Source organism: Thamnophis sirtalis, unplaced genomic scaffold (assembly GCF_051295495.1).
Source record: "Thamnophis sirtalis isolate CommonGarterSnake01/CBP01778 unplaced genomic scaffold, rThaSir2_p1.2 scaffold_13, whole genome shotgun sequence".
Taxonomy (NCBI): domain Eukaryota; kingdom Metazoa; phylum Chordata; class Lepidosauria; order Squamata; family Natricidae; genus Thamnophis; species Thamnophis sirtalis.
The window spans coordinates 18,870,512-18,890,235 of record NW_028261393.1 but is presented as its reverse complement, the minus strand read 5'-3'; the positions used below and the strand labels follow the sequence as shown (position 1 = coordinate 18,890,235).

General features: G+C 44.7%; 1 protein-coding gene across 1 annotated transcript in view; it reads right to left on the bottom strand.

Moving 5' to 3' along the window:
• Nucleotides 1–18,398, bottom strand: part of CRYBG2 (crystallin beta-gamma domain containing 2) — a 32,560-nt gene extending 14,162 nt beyond the window's left edge. The window contains exons 1-8 of the mRNA XM_087727310.1: nucleotides 14,922–18,398; nucleotides 10,464–10,508; nucleotides 9,827–9,945; nucleotides 8,207–8,363; nucleotides 6,622–6,761; nucleotides 4,551–4,677; nucleotides 2,285–2,320; nucleotides 1,089–1,225 (exon numbers count right to left, since the gene is read on the bottom strand). Coding sequence (XP_087583436.1) covers nucleotides 1,089–1,225; nucleotides 2,285–2,320; nucleotides 4,551–4,677; nucleotides 6,622–6,761; nucleotides 8,207–8,363; nucleotides 9,827–9,945; nucleotides 10,464–10,508; nucleotides 14,922–18,305 — 4,145 coding nt within the window. The 5' untranslated portion in view covers nucleotides 18,306–18,398. The remainder of the gene's footprint in view (nucleotides 1–1,088; nucleotides 1,226–2,284; nucleotides 2,321–4,550; nucleotides 4,678–6,621; nucleotides 6,762–8,206; nucleotides 8,364–9,826; nucleotides 9,946–10,463; nucleotides 10,509–14,921) is intronic.
• Between the last annotated feature and the right edge of the window lie 1,326 nt (nucleotides 18,399–19,724).

Genomic DNA, 19,724 nt, shown 5'->3' with positions numbered 1-19,724 from the left:
AGAAGGTTCTCCAATTCTGACTGAATGGTGACTGACCATTAAAACAGAACTGAAGAAGCTTCTTGGATGAGAAGCCAACAGTTTTCAAGGAAAAAAAAACAAAAAGTCCAGTGGCCTTTTTGGAAAAGCACTTCTTGGATATTTCTTTCTCTCCTGTCCTAAATCAACCTGTATAACAACGGACAATATGGTTCCTATGGTGGAAATATTCTTTTTGTATTGATCTCTTTTCTTTTTTTAATTAATCTTTCTTTTTTAAAAAAAAGTATATGAGAGAGACAGAAAACGAACAAGTGGAAAAGAAGGGAATTTTCTGGTGGAGAAATAGGGGAAAGTTTACTATTCAACTCAGAAATGGAAAAAGGTCTCTAAAATCCTTTTCTGTGTTAAAAATAACAATGTATTTTAATGGTTATTTCTCATGCAGTGATATTCTGAGTGCTAATTGTACAACTTTGGTAATTTCTTTGTCCAGTTACTGACACAATATTTTTGCATCTTTTTTCTTTGATTTATTTATTTCATGGTTCTGGATGGATCCCCCAGTGATGTACAGCTGTATATTGTAATAAAAATATAATATGATGCAATGACAAGCAGTAATAAAACAAACAAAAAAATCAGCAAAAAACCACACTTTTTAAAATGCAGGATGGCTCCCCTTTGCCTAGCTCAGGGGTCGGCAACCTTAAGCACTCAAAGAGCCAGAAAAGTCCTAACCGGAAGCCCACCATTCAATTCTGAAGTCGACCGGAAGTCCGGTTCCCCCACCATAGAGTCTCCTCCTAGTGTGGCATCCTTTTTTCCTCTGCCAACTGGAGGTCCGGTTCCCCCACCATAGAGTCTCCTCCTAGCACGGCATCCTTCTTCCTGTACCTGTCCTAACTGAAAATCCTATCAATTGTGGAGCCGCAACAGAGGGATGAAAGAGCCACATGTGGCTCCAGAGTCACAGGTTGCCGATCACTGGCCTAGGTAAAGAACTGTGTGCTTTTTTGGAAGAAACTAATGTCTTTGCTTCCCTGAACTGCTTTAGGAGAAGGAATATAATACAAAAGGGGGAAAACATGCCATCCAAAATTGCTCACCAGCCTCCCAAGATTTTCAGAGAACCAGCAGTGGACATCATGGAATCCTGGTTGTTTTCTGGCTTCATTAAGTTGTAAATATCTCGGTTGACTTCCCAGCTATGGCCCTGAAAATGTGGCCTCTCAAAAATTAGAGCCTGGGAAGAAAATGATGGAGAATGAGATGAGCATTTGCTTGGCTTACAAATTTAAATACTGATTTTAAGAGCAAAACAAATATTGGGATGGAGGAATGAATAAATGCTGAGATTCCCAGGGAGCTGAACCACAATTACAGATAGTCCTCGAGTGACTTATGACTGTTTTTCACACTTGTCACGCCCCACCCCCATTGCAACATCCCCACAGTCATGTAATCAAAATTCAGGCACCTGGTAACTGGCATGCATTTATGACACTTGCACTGTTCTGGGGTCATGTGATCATGAATTATAACCTTTCCAGCCAGCTTCCAACAATTAACATCAATGAAGGGAGCAGGATTCGCTTAACAATCCCACTATTCACTTAACAATTGCAGTAATTGGCTTAACAAATGTGGCAGAGAGGTGATGCAATGGAGCACAATTCACTTAACTGTTGCCTTGCTTAGCAACATAAATTTTGGCTTCCACAGCTCATCTGTTATGGTTCTTATGTGGCTTCCCCCTCAAGGTTGACACATATGCAAGGATAAAGTATGGGGGCGGTGCTCATCTCTGTTTCAAAGCCAAAGAGCCAGAGCTGTCCGAAGACGTCTCTGTGGTCATGTGGCTGGCATGACTAAACCCCGAAGGCATATGGAACGCTGTTACCTTCCCACCAAAGGTGGTCTCTATTTTTCTACTTGCATTATTACATGCTTTCGAACTAAGTTGGCAGAAACTGGAACAAGTAACGGGAGCTCACTCTGTTACACAGCGCTAGGGATTCAAACCGCCAAACTGCCGACCTTTCTGATCGAGAAGCTCAGCATCTTAGCCACTGAGCCACCATGTCCCGTGTGTGTGTGTGTGTGTGTGTGTGTGTGTGTGTGTGTGTATTTTCTTCCATATATATATATACAGTATATATATGGAAGAAAATACGTACAAACATAATGTGTGTTCTGATTTTAAAAAATTCAGTGTTGCAACAAACTCAGATTCTTTAGCTCTACTTTTTGCAAGGATGTATGTCTCTCCAACGATCAGACTTGATGCTAATGATCCCATTACCTTGGGCTCTGCAGGGGTTTCAACAACTGGGGAACCCTGAAAAGAGAATAAACAAAAGAGAACATTCTATAAATGGATCTATCAATTATGGTTTCCTTTTCAGCTCATCATTATCTGGATTCTTGAGACATTTTTCTGGTACCACCTTTGCATAAGAATTCTTCCTGACAATAGATTATCATCCATCAAAATTGCCTAATTTTGAGGAGAGATTGAAGGAAAACAAGGTTCAGGCAGAAGAACATCATGGCTTCAAAACCTAAGGGACTGATTTGGACCAAACTCAGCAGCACTTTTTCAGGCATCTGTTGATGAAAATAGGATCGCCAACATGATTGCCAATGTCCAATGATGGATATGGCACAAGAAGAAGAAGGAGTCACCTTACTGATTTCTGAATCAATTAGAAGGGAAGGAGGTTACTGAATTAGCTGAAACTGCATTTGCGCCACAACATGGGACTGTCAGTGCCTTCAGGACATTACAATTTTGGCCAAAGTACAACTCCCTAAAAATAAAGAACATAAAGGAAGATATTCCTAGAACAGCCCAATCAGGACTGAATGTACTTATGGGTGTGTAGAAAAGATAGAAAATTAAGAAAGGGAGTGGAATGAAGAACAGCGAACTTGCATTCCACAGTGTAACTTCAGATTATGCATCTCACTTGCCTAAATAAACTAAGTAAGCAATGATTAAGTAAATGAAGAAAGGTACAAACATACATGCATTAATTTGTATAAGGCACTACACTTTTCTTAAATAAATTAAAGACCTGTGTGCTTAAAGAAACAAACCTGTCATTCAGCTGACTTGCACAAGTAAAATACCGGTTGAATACATTTGGTGAAAGTGACACAATTTAAAAAAAAAATATTGCTCTACCTGTAGTATTTAAATCTACCTTCTTAGGCTAAGAAACAAATAGACAATCTGCAAAATAAATTTAGTTGTCTACGTGTTTAACACGTTCAGGATTTCCATACATGGAATTTATGTTGCTCGCAGATGAGTCTCATATCGATGGGATCCTCAAGGATTACTAGTTTCTCAACTAACTCACCATAAGAAAGGCTGAGTGCCAAAAATGGACGCCTTTGAACTATGGTGCTGGAGAAGATTCCTCCCAGTCCCTTGGACTGCAAAGTGATCAAACCGGTCAGTCCTAGAGGAGTTCAACCCTGACTGCTCTTTAGTAGGCCAGATCCTGAAGATGAAACTCAAATGCTTTGGCCACCTAATGAGAAGGAAGGACTCACTGGAGAAGAGCCTAATGTTGGGAAAGATGGAGGGCAAAAGAAAAAGGGAATATGGTGGCTGGATGGAGTCACAGAAGCAGTCGGTATGAGCTTAAATGGACTCCAGTTGAATGGTAGAGGACAGGAAGGCCTGGAGGAACATTGTCCATGGGGTCATAATGGGGTGGATACAACTTCGCAATTAACAATAACAACAACAACTAACTCACGTGATTTATTTCTGCCTCACCTGCAATTGGTCTCAAATTGCAATTCAATTCCCTTTTTAAGACTATGAAGCTTTACAGAGTGTCTCCCAACCCTCGCCATTTTAAGATGTGTGGACTTCTTGGAGTTGAAGTCCATATACCTCTATATGGCTAAGGTTGAGAAACACTGCTCTCAACCTTGGCAACTTTAAGATGTGTGGACCTCAACCCCAAAAATTCTTCCCTAAGCAAAAATGCAAATGTAAGTCTAAAGTGCAAGCAAATAAACAAACAAAGTAACTGTAGTAGATTTCTCTGGGTCTGAGAACATCTCCAAGACATGACAACTGATGACCAGATGACCTTGCCTCTTGAAATCTTAATCCATCCATTAAGGAATCAGTAAAAAAAAAAGGAAGAAACAACCAATTGAGACCTTGCCTTAATGAATTAGAAAATCAGGGCTAGAATGTACACGTGTATTTGGTTTCCAAGAATCTGTAGTGCCTTTTCCTGACTTGAAACAGGAAGGAAGCAAGGAAGGAAGCAAGGAAGAAAGCAAGCAAGCTTGCTTGCACAGCAAGCTTTGGTGCACAGTGATTAGATTAGTATTGTAGGCCAACTCTGCCCACAGCCTAGAGTTCAATCTTGATCAACTCAAGATTGACTCAGCCTTCCATCCTTCCAAGGTCAGTAAACTGAGGACCCAGATTATTGAGGGCAAGAGGTTGACTCTGTAAACCACCCAGAAACTGCTGTAAAGCACCAATATATAAGCTAAATATTATTGATATTGATATTTTTCCAGGGGATACTTACTAGTTTAATTGGATGCATGGAGCAAATGGAGGGGTCCTTTGCACCCCAGGCTTGCAAATTGGGATATCCACCAGGTTCTAAAACATATGGGTCATCATCAAAGAACGGTTTTGAATAAACGAGCCACCTATGGAATAGAGAGATCTGTAAAAGAACTAGCAAAACAAATAATGATAACATATCTATTGAATGGAACTGTAATCCCAAGAAATCTTCTGGAAGGAAACAATATGTTTGATCAATGCTTTAAGCCAACTAGCCCAATTTGTGTTTTCCAGAGTAATCCATGAATTAGATGAAAATGACTGGTTGGTTTTCATTTAGTTTCAAATTTTACAATCTACCCCAGCTCACAAAATAAATAAAATATTTATAAAGTGCACAGTTGAGAGCAGCATAACGCTGGAAGGCCTCAAGCAATTTCAACCAAATTTGGTATACAGATGACTTTTTCTCTTGAAAAAAATACTGTGGGGGTAAGACATCCCTAACACCCCTCAGGGTGTGTGTTCTGTTAAGATACAGCCTGTTGTGCCTTAAAATGGCTTCCATTGTACAGCACAGGGGAATTGCCATGATAACATTCACAGTACTCCACCAGGAGGCTCCCTCTGGTAAATGTTGGAAAATCCAACATTAGAAAGTACATTTGGTCCGGACATTTCCCCCCTATAAATAAATACCCAGGCAATGCTGGGTTATTAACTAGTTTTGTATAAAAATTTCAACAATGCACTGGATTTTCCATGCAAGTTCAGAAATGGTCTGCAGAGCTTGCCCTTAAATCCTTCAAATAAGTAAACACTTGAATTTCCAAATGGATGTAAGAGCCAATCATGAGAAGCTGCCGACAAAGCATCAGGGCCACTTTTCCACCCATCCTGGGATCTGTCTATCTGTCTTGCAATCAGAGAATGCAGGGCTCTACCATTGTATAAGAAGCTTATCAAGAGCAGCACAAAATATCAGAATCTTGAAATCATTAGGTCAGAGTCAGATTCTATTTCTTTTGAAATCAACAGGGCAGTGGTGGGATTCAAATATTTTTACTACTGGTTCTGTGGGCGTGGCTTGGTGGGCATGGCATGGCTTGGTGGAAGTGGCAGGGGAAGGATACTGTAAAATCTCCATTCCCTCATGATCAGCTGGGACTTAGGAGGCAGAGAATAGATGGGGGCGGGGCCAGTCAGAGATGGTGTTTACCAGTTCTCTGAACTATTCAAAATTTCCACTACCGGTTCTGCAGAACTGGTCAGAACCTGCTGAATTCCACCTCTGGAAATAGGGGCTTTGTAAAAGTACTGCTCTCTCCTTGCACATCTTGTTCATGTCCATAACATTTGGCAATCGGATTCCAGGTGACTGGGTGGAAATGAATACCCAGATGAACAGACCATGTTCAGCTCTTAAATGGTTTGTCTGGACTGGCATTAGTCATCATTTTCCTCCAGCAGTTGTTGTGGTCACACAGTACCCCAACAGGACCCATCATTGACATTGGCAATGGGATCTGTTAGCCATCCACTTTGTAAATTAGCTACACATCAAGGTTCTGCAGTGTGGAACGGTTGCTTGTAACCCGGGGTGTCAAACTCAAGGCCTGGGAGCCGGAGCCGGCCTGCGGGGTGCTTAGATCTGGCCCACAGGGCTACCCTGGAAACAGCAAAGTACCGATCCGCAGTGCCTCTTCCAGTGAAAACAGAGCTCAGGAAAGCTGTGTGCGCCCTCCTGAGCTCTGTTTTCACTGGAAGAAGGCTGTCGTAGCTGAAAACGGAGCTTGGGAGCCTGTTTTTGCTGGCACAGCACTCGGCCAACATCAGGCACCCCCAACACAAGTGATGTCGAGCTGGCCATGCCCACCAAGGCCTCCTGAGGTCAAATACAACCTTGATGCAACCCTCATTAAAATTGATTTTGACACCCCTATCATAACCATTAAGCTTTCCATTAGGGAAGGAGTTAATGGCCACTCTTTCTATTTTAGTCTCTAAAAAAGAAGTTAAGCCCTTTACTCAAGGTCACCTCTTACAAGGTGGGTACCCAAAACAGAAGAGAGAGAAAAGTGCCTTACAGGCCAGAGTGTACAATGATAGATGCTGCTTTCAAGGGTTGGCCACATGTCCTCAAATCTTCTGCAGAATCGATGAACCTCTGTTTTCTCCCTTCGCCATTTTCCTCCGCAAAAAAAGTGATCTCAGGGAGTCTGAAATCCTGCAAAAAAGTTAGGCTTGTTAATGGAAGAAGAGTTGATTTCCATAATCCCAGCATTCCTAGCATTCAATAATGGTTACATATAGGGGTTGGTTGCTGCCGGTGTTACTGCTGGTTTGGTGTGTGTGCACTCTGTGTATGTGCGCAGTTGTTTGTAAATAGGTCTGTGCATGCGCAGAAGATTTAAAATGTTGCGGCAACTGCGGACCGGTTCATGGGCGTGGAGAACCTGCCATCCCTATCGGTTTGGCAACCCAGTCGCAATTTCCACTACCAGTTCATCTGAACCGGTGCGAACCAGTAGCAACCCACTTCTGGTTACATATTTCAACAGTAGATCAAACTTTTGTTTTTCTGAAAATAATTTTCAAGAGGAGCCCAACTGATCAAGGCGGACATGAGGCATCAACCAATCCATTCAAAATACGCTCAAGTGCTTTTCATTGAAAAATTGAAGCTTCAGTCACTTAGGGTTATAATTTGGTTGTTTTGTGTTCATACCAATCTTTCACCCAAAAGAGGCAATACCATAATGGTATGGAAACATTAGTGCTCCTGTTGGCACTTTTGGCTAACAATGTCCTCTCATCCACCACAGGTGGTGAGTCACCTGCTTTTCATCCTATGCAAAGATGATTTCTCCACTCTGCAACTGAACCACATAGGTTTTATCTCTTGATTTTCACTGCCGTCAGTTGCTTGCCCTGCTTTGAAGAATGAGGCTCAGTTGCAAATCATGGCAATTCCAGGAAGGCTTGAGAAAATCTACTTTTTCAAGTTTCAGAAAGGAGACAATTTTGATCCAGCAAAAGGCAGCTGTTCTGACCCAGCTCCCCAAACACGACAATCCTTCTAAAGTGACCTCAAAGATTCCTTTATTAGGAGTCCCAGTAAAAAGTTTCTCTCTCATTGCAGGCTAACAAGTATGTCTAGCAGGGAGATGAATAGTTGTCTGCCACATCTATTCATCTCCACCCCCTGTCTTTTATCCCCAGAGCTAGGGTGGGGCTTTGCTAGCAGCGGTGGCTCTTCCTTCCCAAGAATCAGCCCCTGGATTTCCACTGTTCTCCTCTCCTCTACTTTCTGCACATCCGCTCATCAGGCACTAGACCCAGATGTTTCTCCTCTTCCTCATCATCCACCTCCAGACCTGGGGGCTGTTGACTCTCCATCTGAGGGCTGATGGATGGCCCAGGCTCTGCCTCAGTCTCTCTCTCTCTCTCTCTCTGACAGCTCTATTCCCTCTTCTTCCTCGGAGCTCTCGAGTTGCCTTGATGCTGGCCCTGACTCCCACACCTCCTTCTCCTCTGATTCGACTGCTGCAGGGGTTGGCCGCCACAAGATCAGCTTTCTATTCCCACTGTTCCAACATCAACATTCACTTGCATGGCTAACCAACTCCCTAAAAAGCGAAAGACTCTTGAACGGAACTCAGTCCCTTTTACCTGCACAACCCGTTTGAGAGAACCAATACGGAATGGGGCATTCTCTCTTTCTGACTCTTCCTTGCAGTAGATTCTCCAAGGGTTACTGATTTCCACGTTCCCTTCGGCCAGCACACACTTCCTCCCATGGAATCGGGGCTTTTCATACATCAACCATCTGGAGAGAACCAGAAAGGAACATCATTTGTTGAGGCTCCATTATTAGAGCCAAATCTTGAATTCTAGAGCTGGTGTGTGATATGGACAGAGTTTCTTGGGTACCCACCCATATTCCTCATGCTCCTTAAAAGGCAAATGCCTTTCCTCTGTACTGAACAAGCATACAAATAACCTGTTTTCCCAAAAATAAGACAGGGTCTCATTTTCTTTTGACCCCCCCCCTTCCCCAAAAAATAAGCACTTGGCCGTATTATTTTAGAGGTACAGAAAGTGGCGAGCGTGGCCACCTCATGGTGGCTGCTGTGTTACAATATTTTTGGGGAGGACTTATTATCTGGAGAGGTCTTATTTTAGGGGGAAATGGTATTTATCGAAAATATCTTACAAAACGTTTCATTTCAACCACAAAAAAAATGGAGGGGAGCAAAAATTTTGGGAGACTCTCCCATCCTCCTGCTATTTGCCCTTCTATTCCTCCATTGCTCCACAATTCAGATAGACAACAATTTTATGCATTAGAACAGTGGCACAGAAAACAGTGTCAGCGTTCATCCAATAATTAAAGGTATGATAGCAAAGACCACTTACTTCAAAGAGCAGCTATCATGCTCATTGGGAAAATACTTAATTAGCCCAATTTATCTGGACAGCTCATGCACAGCATATAAGGAAGAATCTTTTACTGTGCTGTTCCCTCCCAGTAGCTGGTATATAAGAACGAGAGGGCAGCCTTTTAAGGTGAACCAAATCAGGAAGTTGACTCCATAGAAAGAGTATTGAGATAGGATATATAGTAGAGATGAAAAAATGAGATGACACTTTCCACTCTGGAGGAATGTTGAGAATAGAATAGAATAGAATGGAATGGAATGGAATGAAGTGGAATAGAATAGAATAGAATAGAATAGAATAGAATAGAATAGAATTCTTTATTGGCCAAGTGTGATTGGACTCACAAGGAATTTGTCTTTGGTGCAGATGTTCTCAGTGTACATAAGGATAATAAAATACATTCATCAAGAATAATAGAATAGAATAGAATAGAATAGAATAGAATAGAATAGAATAGAATAGAATAGAATAGAATAACAGAGTTGGAAGGGACCTTGGCAGTTTTCTAATCCAACCTCCTGCTCAGGCACCATTTTTGACAAATGGTTATCCAATCTCTTCTTTAAAATTCCGAGAGAGAAATAAAAGAGAGGGAAAGAGAAAGAGAGAAAGAGAAGGGGGGGGGGGGAGAGAACAGAATCTAGCAAGTCTGACAGTCTGGCTGCTTAGCAACCATTCAAAGTTACGACAGACCTCCCCAGAGCCACTTACAACCGGATTTCAAAGTTCCAACGACCACACACTGACGCTTTTGATCCTTTTCATAGTAATTTCTTGCTGGTTTCTTTTTCTGGCCAAGGTCCTCTTTTCCCACTCTGCTCACCCCAAGCCAGCCAAAGCATTGCTTACCCTCCTCGGATCACCTGAATGGAGATAGTGCTTGAGAGTTCCCAAGGAGTGGCATCCGGGACATCATTCCAGATTTCTCTTTTCTGCCCTCCAAAGCCTGCCTCAGAGTATAAAATGATCTGCAGGAAAGCAAGAAACAGGAGGTGGGGGAGGGGTCATCTTAACTTTGTGTCTACCAAGGTATATAATGCCAGGCCTGGGAGCCATCTTTTGCATTGGGCCTTCAGACCTGCCACATTTAATGCTGTGGGAAACTGGGAGGGGGGATTATATGGAGTGGGGTAGATAAAGTCAAAATAACATTCCTTTCTCAGAGACTCAAGGACATCTCGCCCTGCAGCTGTGATGGTGTGACTGGGAGGCATCTCCAGTTGGGATGGTGCTTGATTGGGCCATGTGATGGACATCTGGGTGCTGGGCAGGGACTTGGACTTTCATTTGGATGGGGAAAACCTGGAAACTTTCAGATTCGGGTTTTCCCAGATGTGCCAATATGACATCTCTAATAAAATGGAACTTTTGAGGAACCTCAAGCCTCAGTGTCTTCTTTCGGTGGGGGTGTTACTTGGAACCCTGACATATAATCTGTTTGCTGGAATCCTGGGAAACAAGTCGCTCTTCCTTTTCACCATCCTACCTTGCTGGGGCGCTTGTTGATCTTCATGGGATTAGGTTCCTCTTCCTGAAATTGAAAAGTAAATGCGAAATTACTGAAGATCACAGAGCAGCACTTGCACAAGTAAAAATGGCCATGGTGGAAATTTTCAAAAAAGTATCTGCGTCTAAAATGTACATCCAAGGAACTTCCTTTGCAGTTGTGAAATAAGTAAGGAGTATGTATTTTGGGAGATCAATCGTATATTATTTAGCTTGTTAGTTTTATACTCAACTTTAGGAGCTCCAAATGCCCCACTCGGTGTCTCTCCCCACAATCACTCCCTTGTACAGTGGGTTGGGCTGGAAGAGATGGATTAACTTCGGGGTATTTCCATGGTTGAAAAGGGACTAAGATTGAATCTCAACCCCTTAACTACAGGTAGTCTTTGATTTACGACCACTGTTGAGCCCCAAATTTCTGTGGTTAAGTGAGTCATTTAAATGAGTTTTGTCCCATTTTATGACCTTTCTTGCCACAGTCGTTAAGCGACTCACTGCAGTGGATAAGTTAGCATCTTGGTTATTAAATGAATCTGGCTTTCCCATTAATTGCTTGCCAGAAAGTCACAAAAGGGCCCTGAGACACAGCGATTGTCATAAACATGAGCCGGTTGCCAAGCATCTGAATTTTGATCACATGATCATGGGGATGCTGCAAAGGTCATAATTGTGAAAAACAGTCATATTTTTCAGTGCTGTTGTAATGTTGAACAGTCACTAAATGAACTGTTGTAAGTCGAGGACTACCTGTACTATACCACATGTGTCTCTTGCATTCCATCGAAATATTCCTCTCCCCAACATACACAGGTCAGGAGCATTGTTGGATCATTTCTGATATATGCATGCATGTATGTATGTGTATGTGAATAGGGGGTGAATAGTGATAGCTGGGGTTTGGTAGCCAAAACAAAATAGTTTTCCTTGTGAACCAAGGACATTCCCACAGGGGGGCTGAAGAAAGTCGGAATGATGATGGCCAAGCAACCGGACTGCACTTTGATTGGACCATGTGACTGATTGTTTGGGAAAAGGGGGAAAACTTTCACTTTTAATTAGGTGAAAACCATGGGAACCTTCAGAGTTGGTTTTCACCAGCCTGTGCCAATATGATATAGCCAATAAAACTATTCTTTGAGGAACTTAACTGCCTTGGAGTTCTATTTGCTATAGGTGCATTGTTTGGAACCCTGACATTAAACCGACTCTGACAATTATGGGTTCAAAAGACGAGGGAGAAGACAGTCCATGCTCTCCATCCTCTCCTTGGCCCATGTTAATCATGTTCTACAAGAATCGATTTTGCAAGCCAATCTTATCAAAGAACTCATCTAGTTGGTGTCATAATAATCTACTGAGGTCAGTTTCACAACGCCAATAGAAAGTTCTCTGACTTAATGCATTCTTGCTTGCATAAGGAGCATTCCTCTTTCTCTGGAAGCACCGCCACAGCTGTGAAACACCGTGCACCCAGCCCTGCATGGAAATCCAGATTGCTCAAGGGACCTGACATAAGAGCAATTGGGGGGCAGGGAATGGGAATATTTATCCAGAAGAGCGAGTCGGAACCTGTGTCTTGTGCTCCATAAAGGAGGCTGTTGTGAAACTGTCAAGTTGCAAAGCTTTACATATTAGAAACCTCTGAGTCTCTTGTTCCTCTCGTTCTCTTCACCACTGAAAATTCTTGTTTAAACATAAAGGGGGGGGAAGGGAGGGGGGAATTGAACATGTGTATAGATACAGATTAGTAGAGTTGAAAGGGACCTTGTAGGCCATCTAGTCCAACCCTCGGCACAAGCTCTCACAACCATTGTAGTTTGAGGTGAGGGTTCAGCTCTTTAAAATGGAATGTTGCAGTGTTTTCATCATGTAGGCCTATTGTATCTCTGCTCTGTAGGGATGCGTTGGCTCATTGGCAAAGTCACTGAGCTTGTCGATCAGAAAGGTCGGCAGTTCGGCAGTTCGAATTCCTAGTATTGTGTAACGGGGTGAACTTCTGTTACTTCTGTCCCAGCTTCTGCCAACCTAGCAGTTCGAAAGCACGAAAAAATAGGAACCACCTTTGGTGGGAAGGTAACAGCGTTCTGTGTGCCTTTGGTATTCAGTCATGCCGGCCACATGACCATGGAGACGTGTTTGGACAGCGCTGGCTCTTTGGCTTTGAAACGGAGATCAGCATTGCCCCCTAGAGTCGGGAACAACTAGCAGATATGTGCGAGGGGAACCTTTATACCTTTTATCTCTGCTCTACTGTCTGAGATGACCACTTTTCAATTTTTTTTAATAAGCATCACTGACTCTGTAGCCGTCCCATTTAAAGATTGTAAATAATGACCTTCATTAAGGCACCGCATCCAAGTGGTTTCTCTAAGTGCTGTGCAATTGAGCAAAGTGGTGGGTTTGGCCCTGTAACCATCCTTTTGAACTTAACCTGTGCCACCCGTTCCGCCACTGGCTGAAGACGGAGACGATAACTCATCTGGATGCAAAAGGGTATGATGCTTTTTTCCACATTGCAGAACTCAGAGAGAGTTCAACAGCCCAGCTCTTGAACACACAGAGTGGCAAGAGAGACCCATGTGTAGTGGCTGTTTGGAAGACCATTGCTATTCCAATGAAATTTGGTGACATTATTTTGATTTCTCCATATTAAGATTAAGATTAAGATTTAGTTTATTTGTATTATTTGACTTTAAGAAAAGTCTAGAAGTTTAAAACTCATTAGCATGAGCTAACCTGCTTTTTACTCTTGTTTTGAAATAAAGGGGAAGCAGGGGGGATTTTCACATAGCTGCAAGTTTTCCTTACTGTAAAAGTCTCAGACTTTCCATTCCCATCCTAAAGTCATGTGCCATTCAGAACCTAGCACTAGATGCTGTGCATGCTGTCCATCCTTGGACTTCTTTGCTGTAGTTATTAAAGAGCTCCTGGCAGCTTGTGAGCAATTTGGGTGTCATCTTGCTAGGGAATGTATGCTTTTTTATAGTATGCTTTTAAATCTCTTTGCATGAGCTAATAATAAAGCTTAAAATCCTTTTTATTTAAAGGTAAAGGTTCCCCTCGCACACATGTGCTAGTCGTTCCCGATTCTAAGGGGCGGTGCTCATCTTTGTTTCAAAGCCAAAGAGCCAGCACTGTCCGAAGACGTCTCCATGGTCATGTGGCCAGCATGACTAAACGCCAAAAGCGCACAGAACTCTGTTCCCTTCCTACCAAAGGTGGTTCCTATTTTTCTACTTGCATTTTTACGTGCTTTCGAACTGCTAGGTTGGCAGAAGCTGGGACAAATAACGGGAGTTTACCTTGTCACGTGGCACTAGGGATTCGAACCAATGAACTGCTAACCTTTCTGATTGACGAGCTGAGCCACCATGTTCCTGAATTATTATCACTGAGCTAATAAAGTAGTAGTAGTAGTAGTAGTAGTAGTAGTAGTAATAGTAGTAATTATTATTATTATTACTATTATTATTACTATTACTATCTCAGTGATTATTATCACTGAGCTAATAATAAAGCTTAAAAACCTTTTTATTTAGTGACATGCTCATTGTTCCTAGAACCAATTGCTTGGGCATCCGATTGTTGCACTGACACACATTACAGTTGTCATCAGCAAAGACCAAACAGGTTTGGTCATTCAGCTTTCCTTAACTCAGGGCTCTCCAGATGCCTTAGACCAGGGGTCTCCGATTCCACCACAAAACCGCGTTTGACTAAAGCACGCTTGACGAAACCGCGTAGCTGACGTCATCACAGCGCGACAACAGCGCGAAGAAAAAAGCACGCTGTAAACACTTAAGCTAAAATTAACCCCTAAACCTAAACCTAACCCCCCTAAACCTAATCCTAATCCTAAACCTAACCCTTAACCTAACCCTAAACCTAACCCTAAACCTAATCCTAACCCTTAACCTAACCCTAAACCTAACCCTAACCCTTAACCTAACCCTAAACCTAACCCTAACCCTAACCCTAACCCTTAACCTAACCCTAAACCTAACCCTAAACCTAACCCTAAACCTAACCCTTACCTTAACTTGAATCGGCTTGCTTTCAAAGCGCTATTTAAAGAGCCCTTTTTTCTCCGCGGTCGCTGTTGTCACCCTGCTTATGATGTCGGGCGCGCTTTAGTGGAGCGCGGTTTTGTCGTGCCACGGGGGTCTCCAACCTTGGCAACTTTAAGACATGTGAACTTCAACCCCCATAATTCATCAGCCAGTTTTGCTTGAAGTCCACAAGTCTTAAAGTTGCCAAGATTGGAGACCCCTGCCTTAGACTTCCTCCCATAATCCCCAAAGTACACAGGATAATAAAATGAAAAGTGAAAGCCCAACTGAAAGCCCAAGACATTATGCAGGCACAAGCTTGAGAACAGTTACGTACATTAAAGTCAACTTGACCTGGATTTCAGGATACCCAGCAACAATTCGCTCACCTGAATTTCTGACTGCATCAAGGATTCTGCTTCCTTGGACAGAAGGATAACCTGCTTGGAACCAACACCTGTGTCCGGAGCTCTGAAGTTGTGCCCAGCATGGAGTGCACTTAGTGGTAATCCCTTGTGAGCTGTGTCTTGCTGATGGGCACTTGGGGCCGCCTGGCTGCTGTTTTTCTGGATAACTGGGCTCATGTCCTTCTTTTTCGCTAGGCTCTTGGATTCAGCCTTTTCTGGGGACATGAACTTGCTATAAAGGAAGCTGTTGTCCAAGCGAGAATACGGCTTGTCTTCCACAACCTTTCTGTCTATGAAGTTGGACAAAAGAGCCATCCCTGAGAGAACATTGGTTCTAATCAAGTTGGACGGATGATTTACAATCGTTCTGGGGGCAATGACGCCAGCCTTGACATCTCCCAGGCTTTGGTGAAATTTTCCAGGGAAAGGAGGTCCAGAGTCTTCCTCGGTCTTGCACTGCTGACTTTCCCAAAAGGATGATCTCCTGCCTATGCTGCTATCCCATGGTTTCTCTTCTTTATTGAGATAAGGGTTCTCGATCTCCTCCGTGTCTTCTTTTGCCAATCCTGGCTCCTCCCCCTTGGTTCCTGTTCCTTCCTCCAGGTTTTCCTCACTGAGAGAAAACAGCTGGTCTAATGCTATTGGGAAAGAAGCCTTTGACTTGGGAGCGATGTGGTTCTCATCAATAGGCGGGAGGACGGTGTGCTTGGCAAGAGAGGAAGGGCGTGGCGTCCTGGAGAGGGCCTTTGAAGGCTTCCGAAGCTCAGCAGGGTCCATGTTGCGCAGGGTGTCCACAAAATGCTCCATTTCCTCCACAGCTTCCTCGGGCTCCTGTTCTCCTGTCTGGCTGAAACTTCTCATTAAGTCACTTGGGGGTTCGGGCCATGAAAAGGAGCTTAGGCTCCCAGCAGGGGAAGTCTCTTGTTCCAGGGCAAATATCAGAGGGCCTTTGCCCGAAATCTGCTTTTCTTTCTTCAGTTCGTCATCCTGCGTTCGGGCTTTATGATCCCCTGGAGAACTTGGCTGAGATGCAGTGGAGATTCTGATTTCCTCTGCAGTGTCCAAGGGGCACTCATTTCTCCTCTTGGCAGATAAGCTGGCTTTTCCCACGCCTAGCCAGCTGCTCTCTTGATCTGGCCCGTTGGTTATTAGGCCTCCTGCAGTGGGCATGCCTCGCTCCTGTTCAGACCTGCTCCCTGTGAACAGGTTGCTGGGCTTCTGGGAGGCAGAATTGCTGGGCAGGCTGCCGTCTCTCTGGGCTGCGCTGAATGGAACTACTCCCTCCCTAGCGATAGCTGCCTCTCTGTTTGATGTGCAGTTGGGGCTCGGCGCAGGCACACACCTTGGCCTCTGGGCATCCCTCACATTGGCATTTTGAGAGTGAGTCATGCCATTCTCAGGCTGTGACTCTGGTGCGGAGAAGATGTGAGATTTGGGGAAGGAGGAGCAGGCTCTTTGCGGAGACTTGGCATGGGGGAGATCAGGCTGGGGTGGCCAGGATTCTTCCAACGCAGTGCTGGAGCTGGGAGCAAAGGGTTTCTCTCGCTGGCTCTGGCTGGTGTTTCCTGATCCAGACATAACCAACTCTCGCCCAACTTGGTAAATGGTGGAGCATCCGGGCTGAGGCACAATCACTTGCTGTTGGGCTCTAAAAACAATCGTGTTGTTCCCCTTGGGGCCATTCCACTGGGCATGGGATTTGGCTACAGTGCTGGAACAGACGGTGTTCTGGACTGGCTTGAACACAAAACGCTCCTCAGGAAATGCAGAGCTCGGGGCAGAGGGCGTGTAATTTCTCCCCGGAGACCCGGAGAATGAAATAGAATTGAGGGTGTTGGGAGAACTTTCCCGTAAGGATAGACGTGCCAAAGCATCAGCGACATTGTTTTCCTTCAGGGATCCAGTGTCCAACTTGGAAACATCCCCATTGAGCACATGGCCTTCTTTCTGGGAGACAGTTCCACTTGAGCTGTTGTGAGAAAGGCCCAAATTCTCTTCTCGCAGTCCATTTACGTCTGTGGCCTGATTCTCTTTCTGGAATCCGGTGTCCCCAGGACTGTGCACATCAGCCGAAGAGTGTGTGGCTCCAGGTGATTCAGTCACTCTGCTACTGACGCCATCTTGCATCTCTTTCTTCCCCGGGCACTTCGGCTTGGGAAGTCGGGAATAAACTTGAGAAAAAACAGGTCCATGAGCAGTAAAATTTCTCTGTGGGTTGGGAGAGCAGGAATGCCCCTCCATTGCTGTGGGAGAGAAGCTTCTGGAGTCCACCAAGGAAGGGCAGACCCCAGCCTCTGCTGGGGATGAAGAGCGCCAGTTGTCTGCCGGGCAGGAGAAGAGTAGGGTATCTGGTGGAGGTGGCAAGCTGTTGATCTCTGCCGGGGAAGGGCACCTGGCATCTGCGGAGGAGGAAAACCATCTATTGTCTGGAGGAGGGGATGGATACCTGACATCCAAGGAGGGTGAGGAACTCTTTGGGACCCCTCGGGAAGGTGAGCTCCTGGCATTGGAGGAGGGAGACTTGCTCCTGCTTTCTGCTAAGGTGAATGGCCGCCTGGTGTCCACTGTTGAAGAAGCTGTGGTGCTTCCTCCAGAATACAAACGCCTCATATCAGTCACTGAATAGGAGGACCTGTTTCCTGCCAAGCAGGATGAGTGCTGGGTATCATCCAGGGATGAGAAGGAGTGATTCTCTATTCTGGAAGGGGCATCTTTCCTCCCTACCGGGGAACGTGAATGGATGCCACCTGTCGGCAAGGGGGGCACATGTGTTGGCTTGGCCTTGAGTGGGGGAGGGAGCTGTGGTTTTGCTGGTGGTGGAGGAGGCTGCCTCTTCTCTGCTGGAGACTGGGACCTGCGGTTTTCTGCTGTTGTCCCAGAAGGAGGCCGAGGATCAGGAGAACACGAACGCTTGGTCTCCTCCGAGAAAGTGGATTTCCTTCTCCCCACTGGAGAAAAAGACTGCTTGGCATTTGCTGGAGAAAGGCATCGCTTGGCATTCACAGAGGACACGTTGGAGGGTAAGGAATTCCTATAAGCAGTGGGATGAAAAGCATGGGCACCTTCTGGGGTTGAAATTAAGCGCCTGGTAGGTACGGGGGAACGGGAGGGCCTAGTTTCAGCGGAAGGAGCTGGGCCAGTGGCGTCCGTCCCCACGAGTCCTTTCTCCCAGGCCTCAAGCAGCTTAGACACTTTAGAGGGGCTGCTGGCTCTGGTGTCTCTTCCTTCGACCTTCTGGGAGGCTGCCGACACTTTGCCAAAGGGTGTCTTCTTGACCGCGTCGGGAGGATTTTTCTTCCTCCGCAGCAAAGGGCTTGAGGCAGGGCCTCCCGGCTTGTTTTGATGGGAGCGGGCAACTTTCTCCATGCTGGGATTAGGACAAGGCAGGTCTCTATCAGTGTCAGCCCCACTTTGAGGCTGAGGCTGCTTGTGGTTGCCTTCCCAAGGGGTTCCTCTGATTTTGCTGGAGTTGGAGTGGGGAGGGGTGGGATAGGGTGGGATAGGGTGGGAGAAAAGGAAAGCAAAAGATTAGGCCTGGCTGGGTCCCCACCCAGATTGCCCCCCAAACAGATTATTCCATGTCATTTTCCATGAAGCCTGGCAGATTCCATCCTCCCTCTGGTTTCTTTGAACTTGACTTAAACACAACAGCAGCAACAGCAACAACAACAAAGCAGGCATACTGCAAAATAAGGGGGCAGCTTTAAAGATTATCTTTATTAGAGATGCTTCTGGGTCACTTCTAAAAAAACAAATCTAAGGCCTTGTGTGGAAGGGTCAAGGAAAAAAAAACCCAAATAGGCTGAATTAACAGAGAGCATTCGAGGTTGGGCTGAAGAGACAGGGAGCAACCTGGCTGATTTGCTTTTAATAAATGGGCCATTTGTGATTGGACTACAGGTGGGTTCCTAACGGTTCAGACCGGTTCGGCCGAGTATATAGTAACTCGGCCGGACACGCACCCAAACAGGTTCCATCCTCGGCGGTGCCATCTTGATTTTCTGTTCTGCACCTGCGCAGAACAATCTACATTGAAAAAATGTAATTTTTTTCCCCCTTTTCTAAAGTTGTGTGTGTGCACAGACCTTTTTAGGTGCAAATAAGCACACAGGCAGAATGTGCAAATATTTTTATGCGCCGAACCAGTAGTAATACCAGCAGGAACCAACCCCTGGATTTGACATCCTTTCCACGGCACCATATTGTGAGGGATCCCTAACAATGAAGTTCAAATTCTAAATGTGCTCAACAGACTAATTAGGCCCCCCTCCATTGGAGCATAAATGGAGACACAGACTTCAGAGGATAATTAGAACTGCAGAAAAAACAACTGCTACCAACCTGTCTTCCATTGAGGATTTGTACACTGCACAAATCAAAAAAAGGGATGCGAAAATATCTACAGACCCCCTCGCATCCTGGACATAAATTGTTTCAACTCCCATCCTCAAAATGAGACGCTATAGAGCAATGCACACCAGAACAACTAGACACAAGGACAGTTTTCCCCTGAAAGCCATGACTCTGCTAAACAAATACCTGTATTTTTCGGAGTATAAGACGCATCCAGGTTTTGAAGAGCCAATTTTTTTTAAAAAAAGTAGGTAGGTAGATAGAGGGAGAGAGGGAGAGAAAGAGAGAGAAATGCAGTAGGTAGGTAGGGAGAAAGAGGGTAGGTAGGTAGGTAGGTAGGTAGGTAGGTAGGTAGGTAGATAGGTAAAGGGATAGACAGAGAGAGAGAAATACAGTAGGTAGCTAGGGAGAGAGAGTGTGTGTGTAGATAGG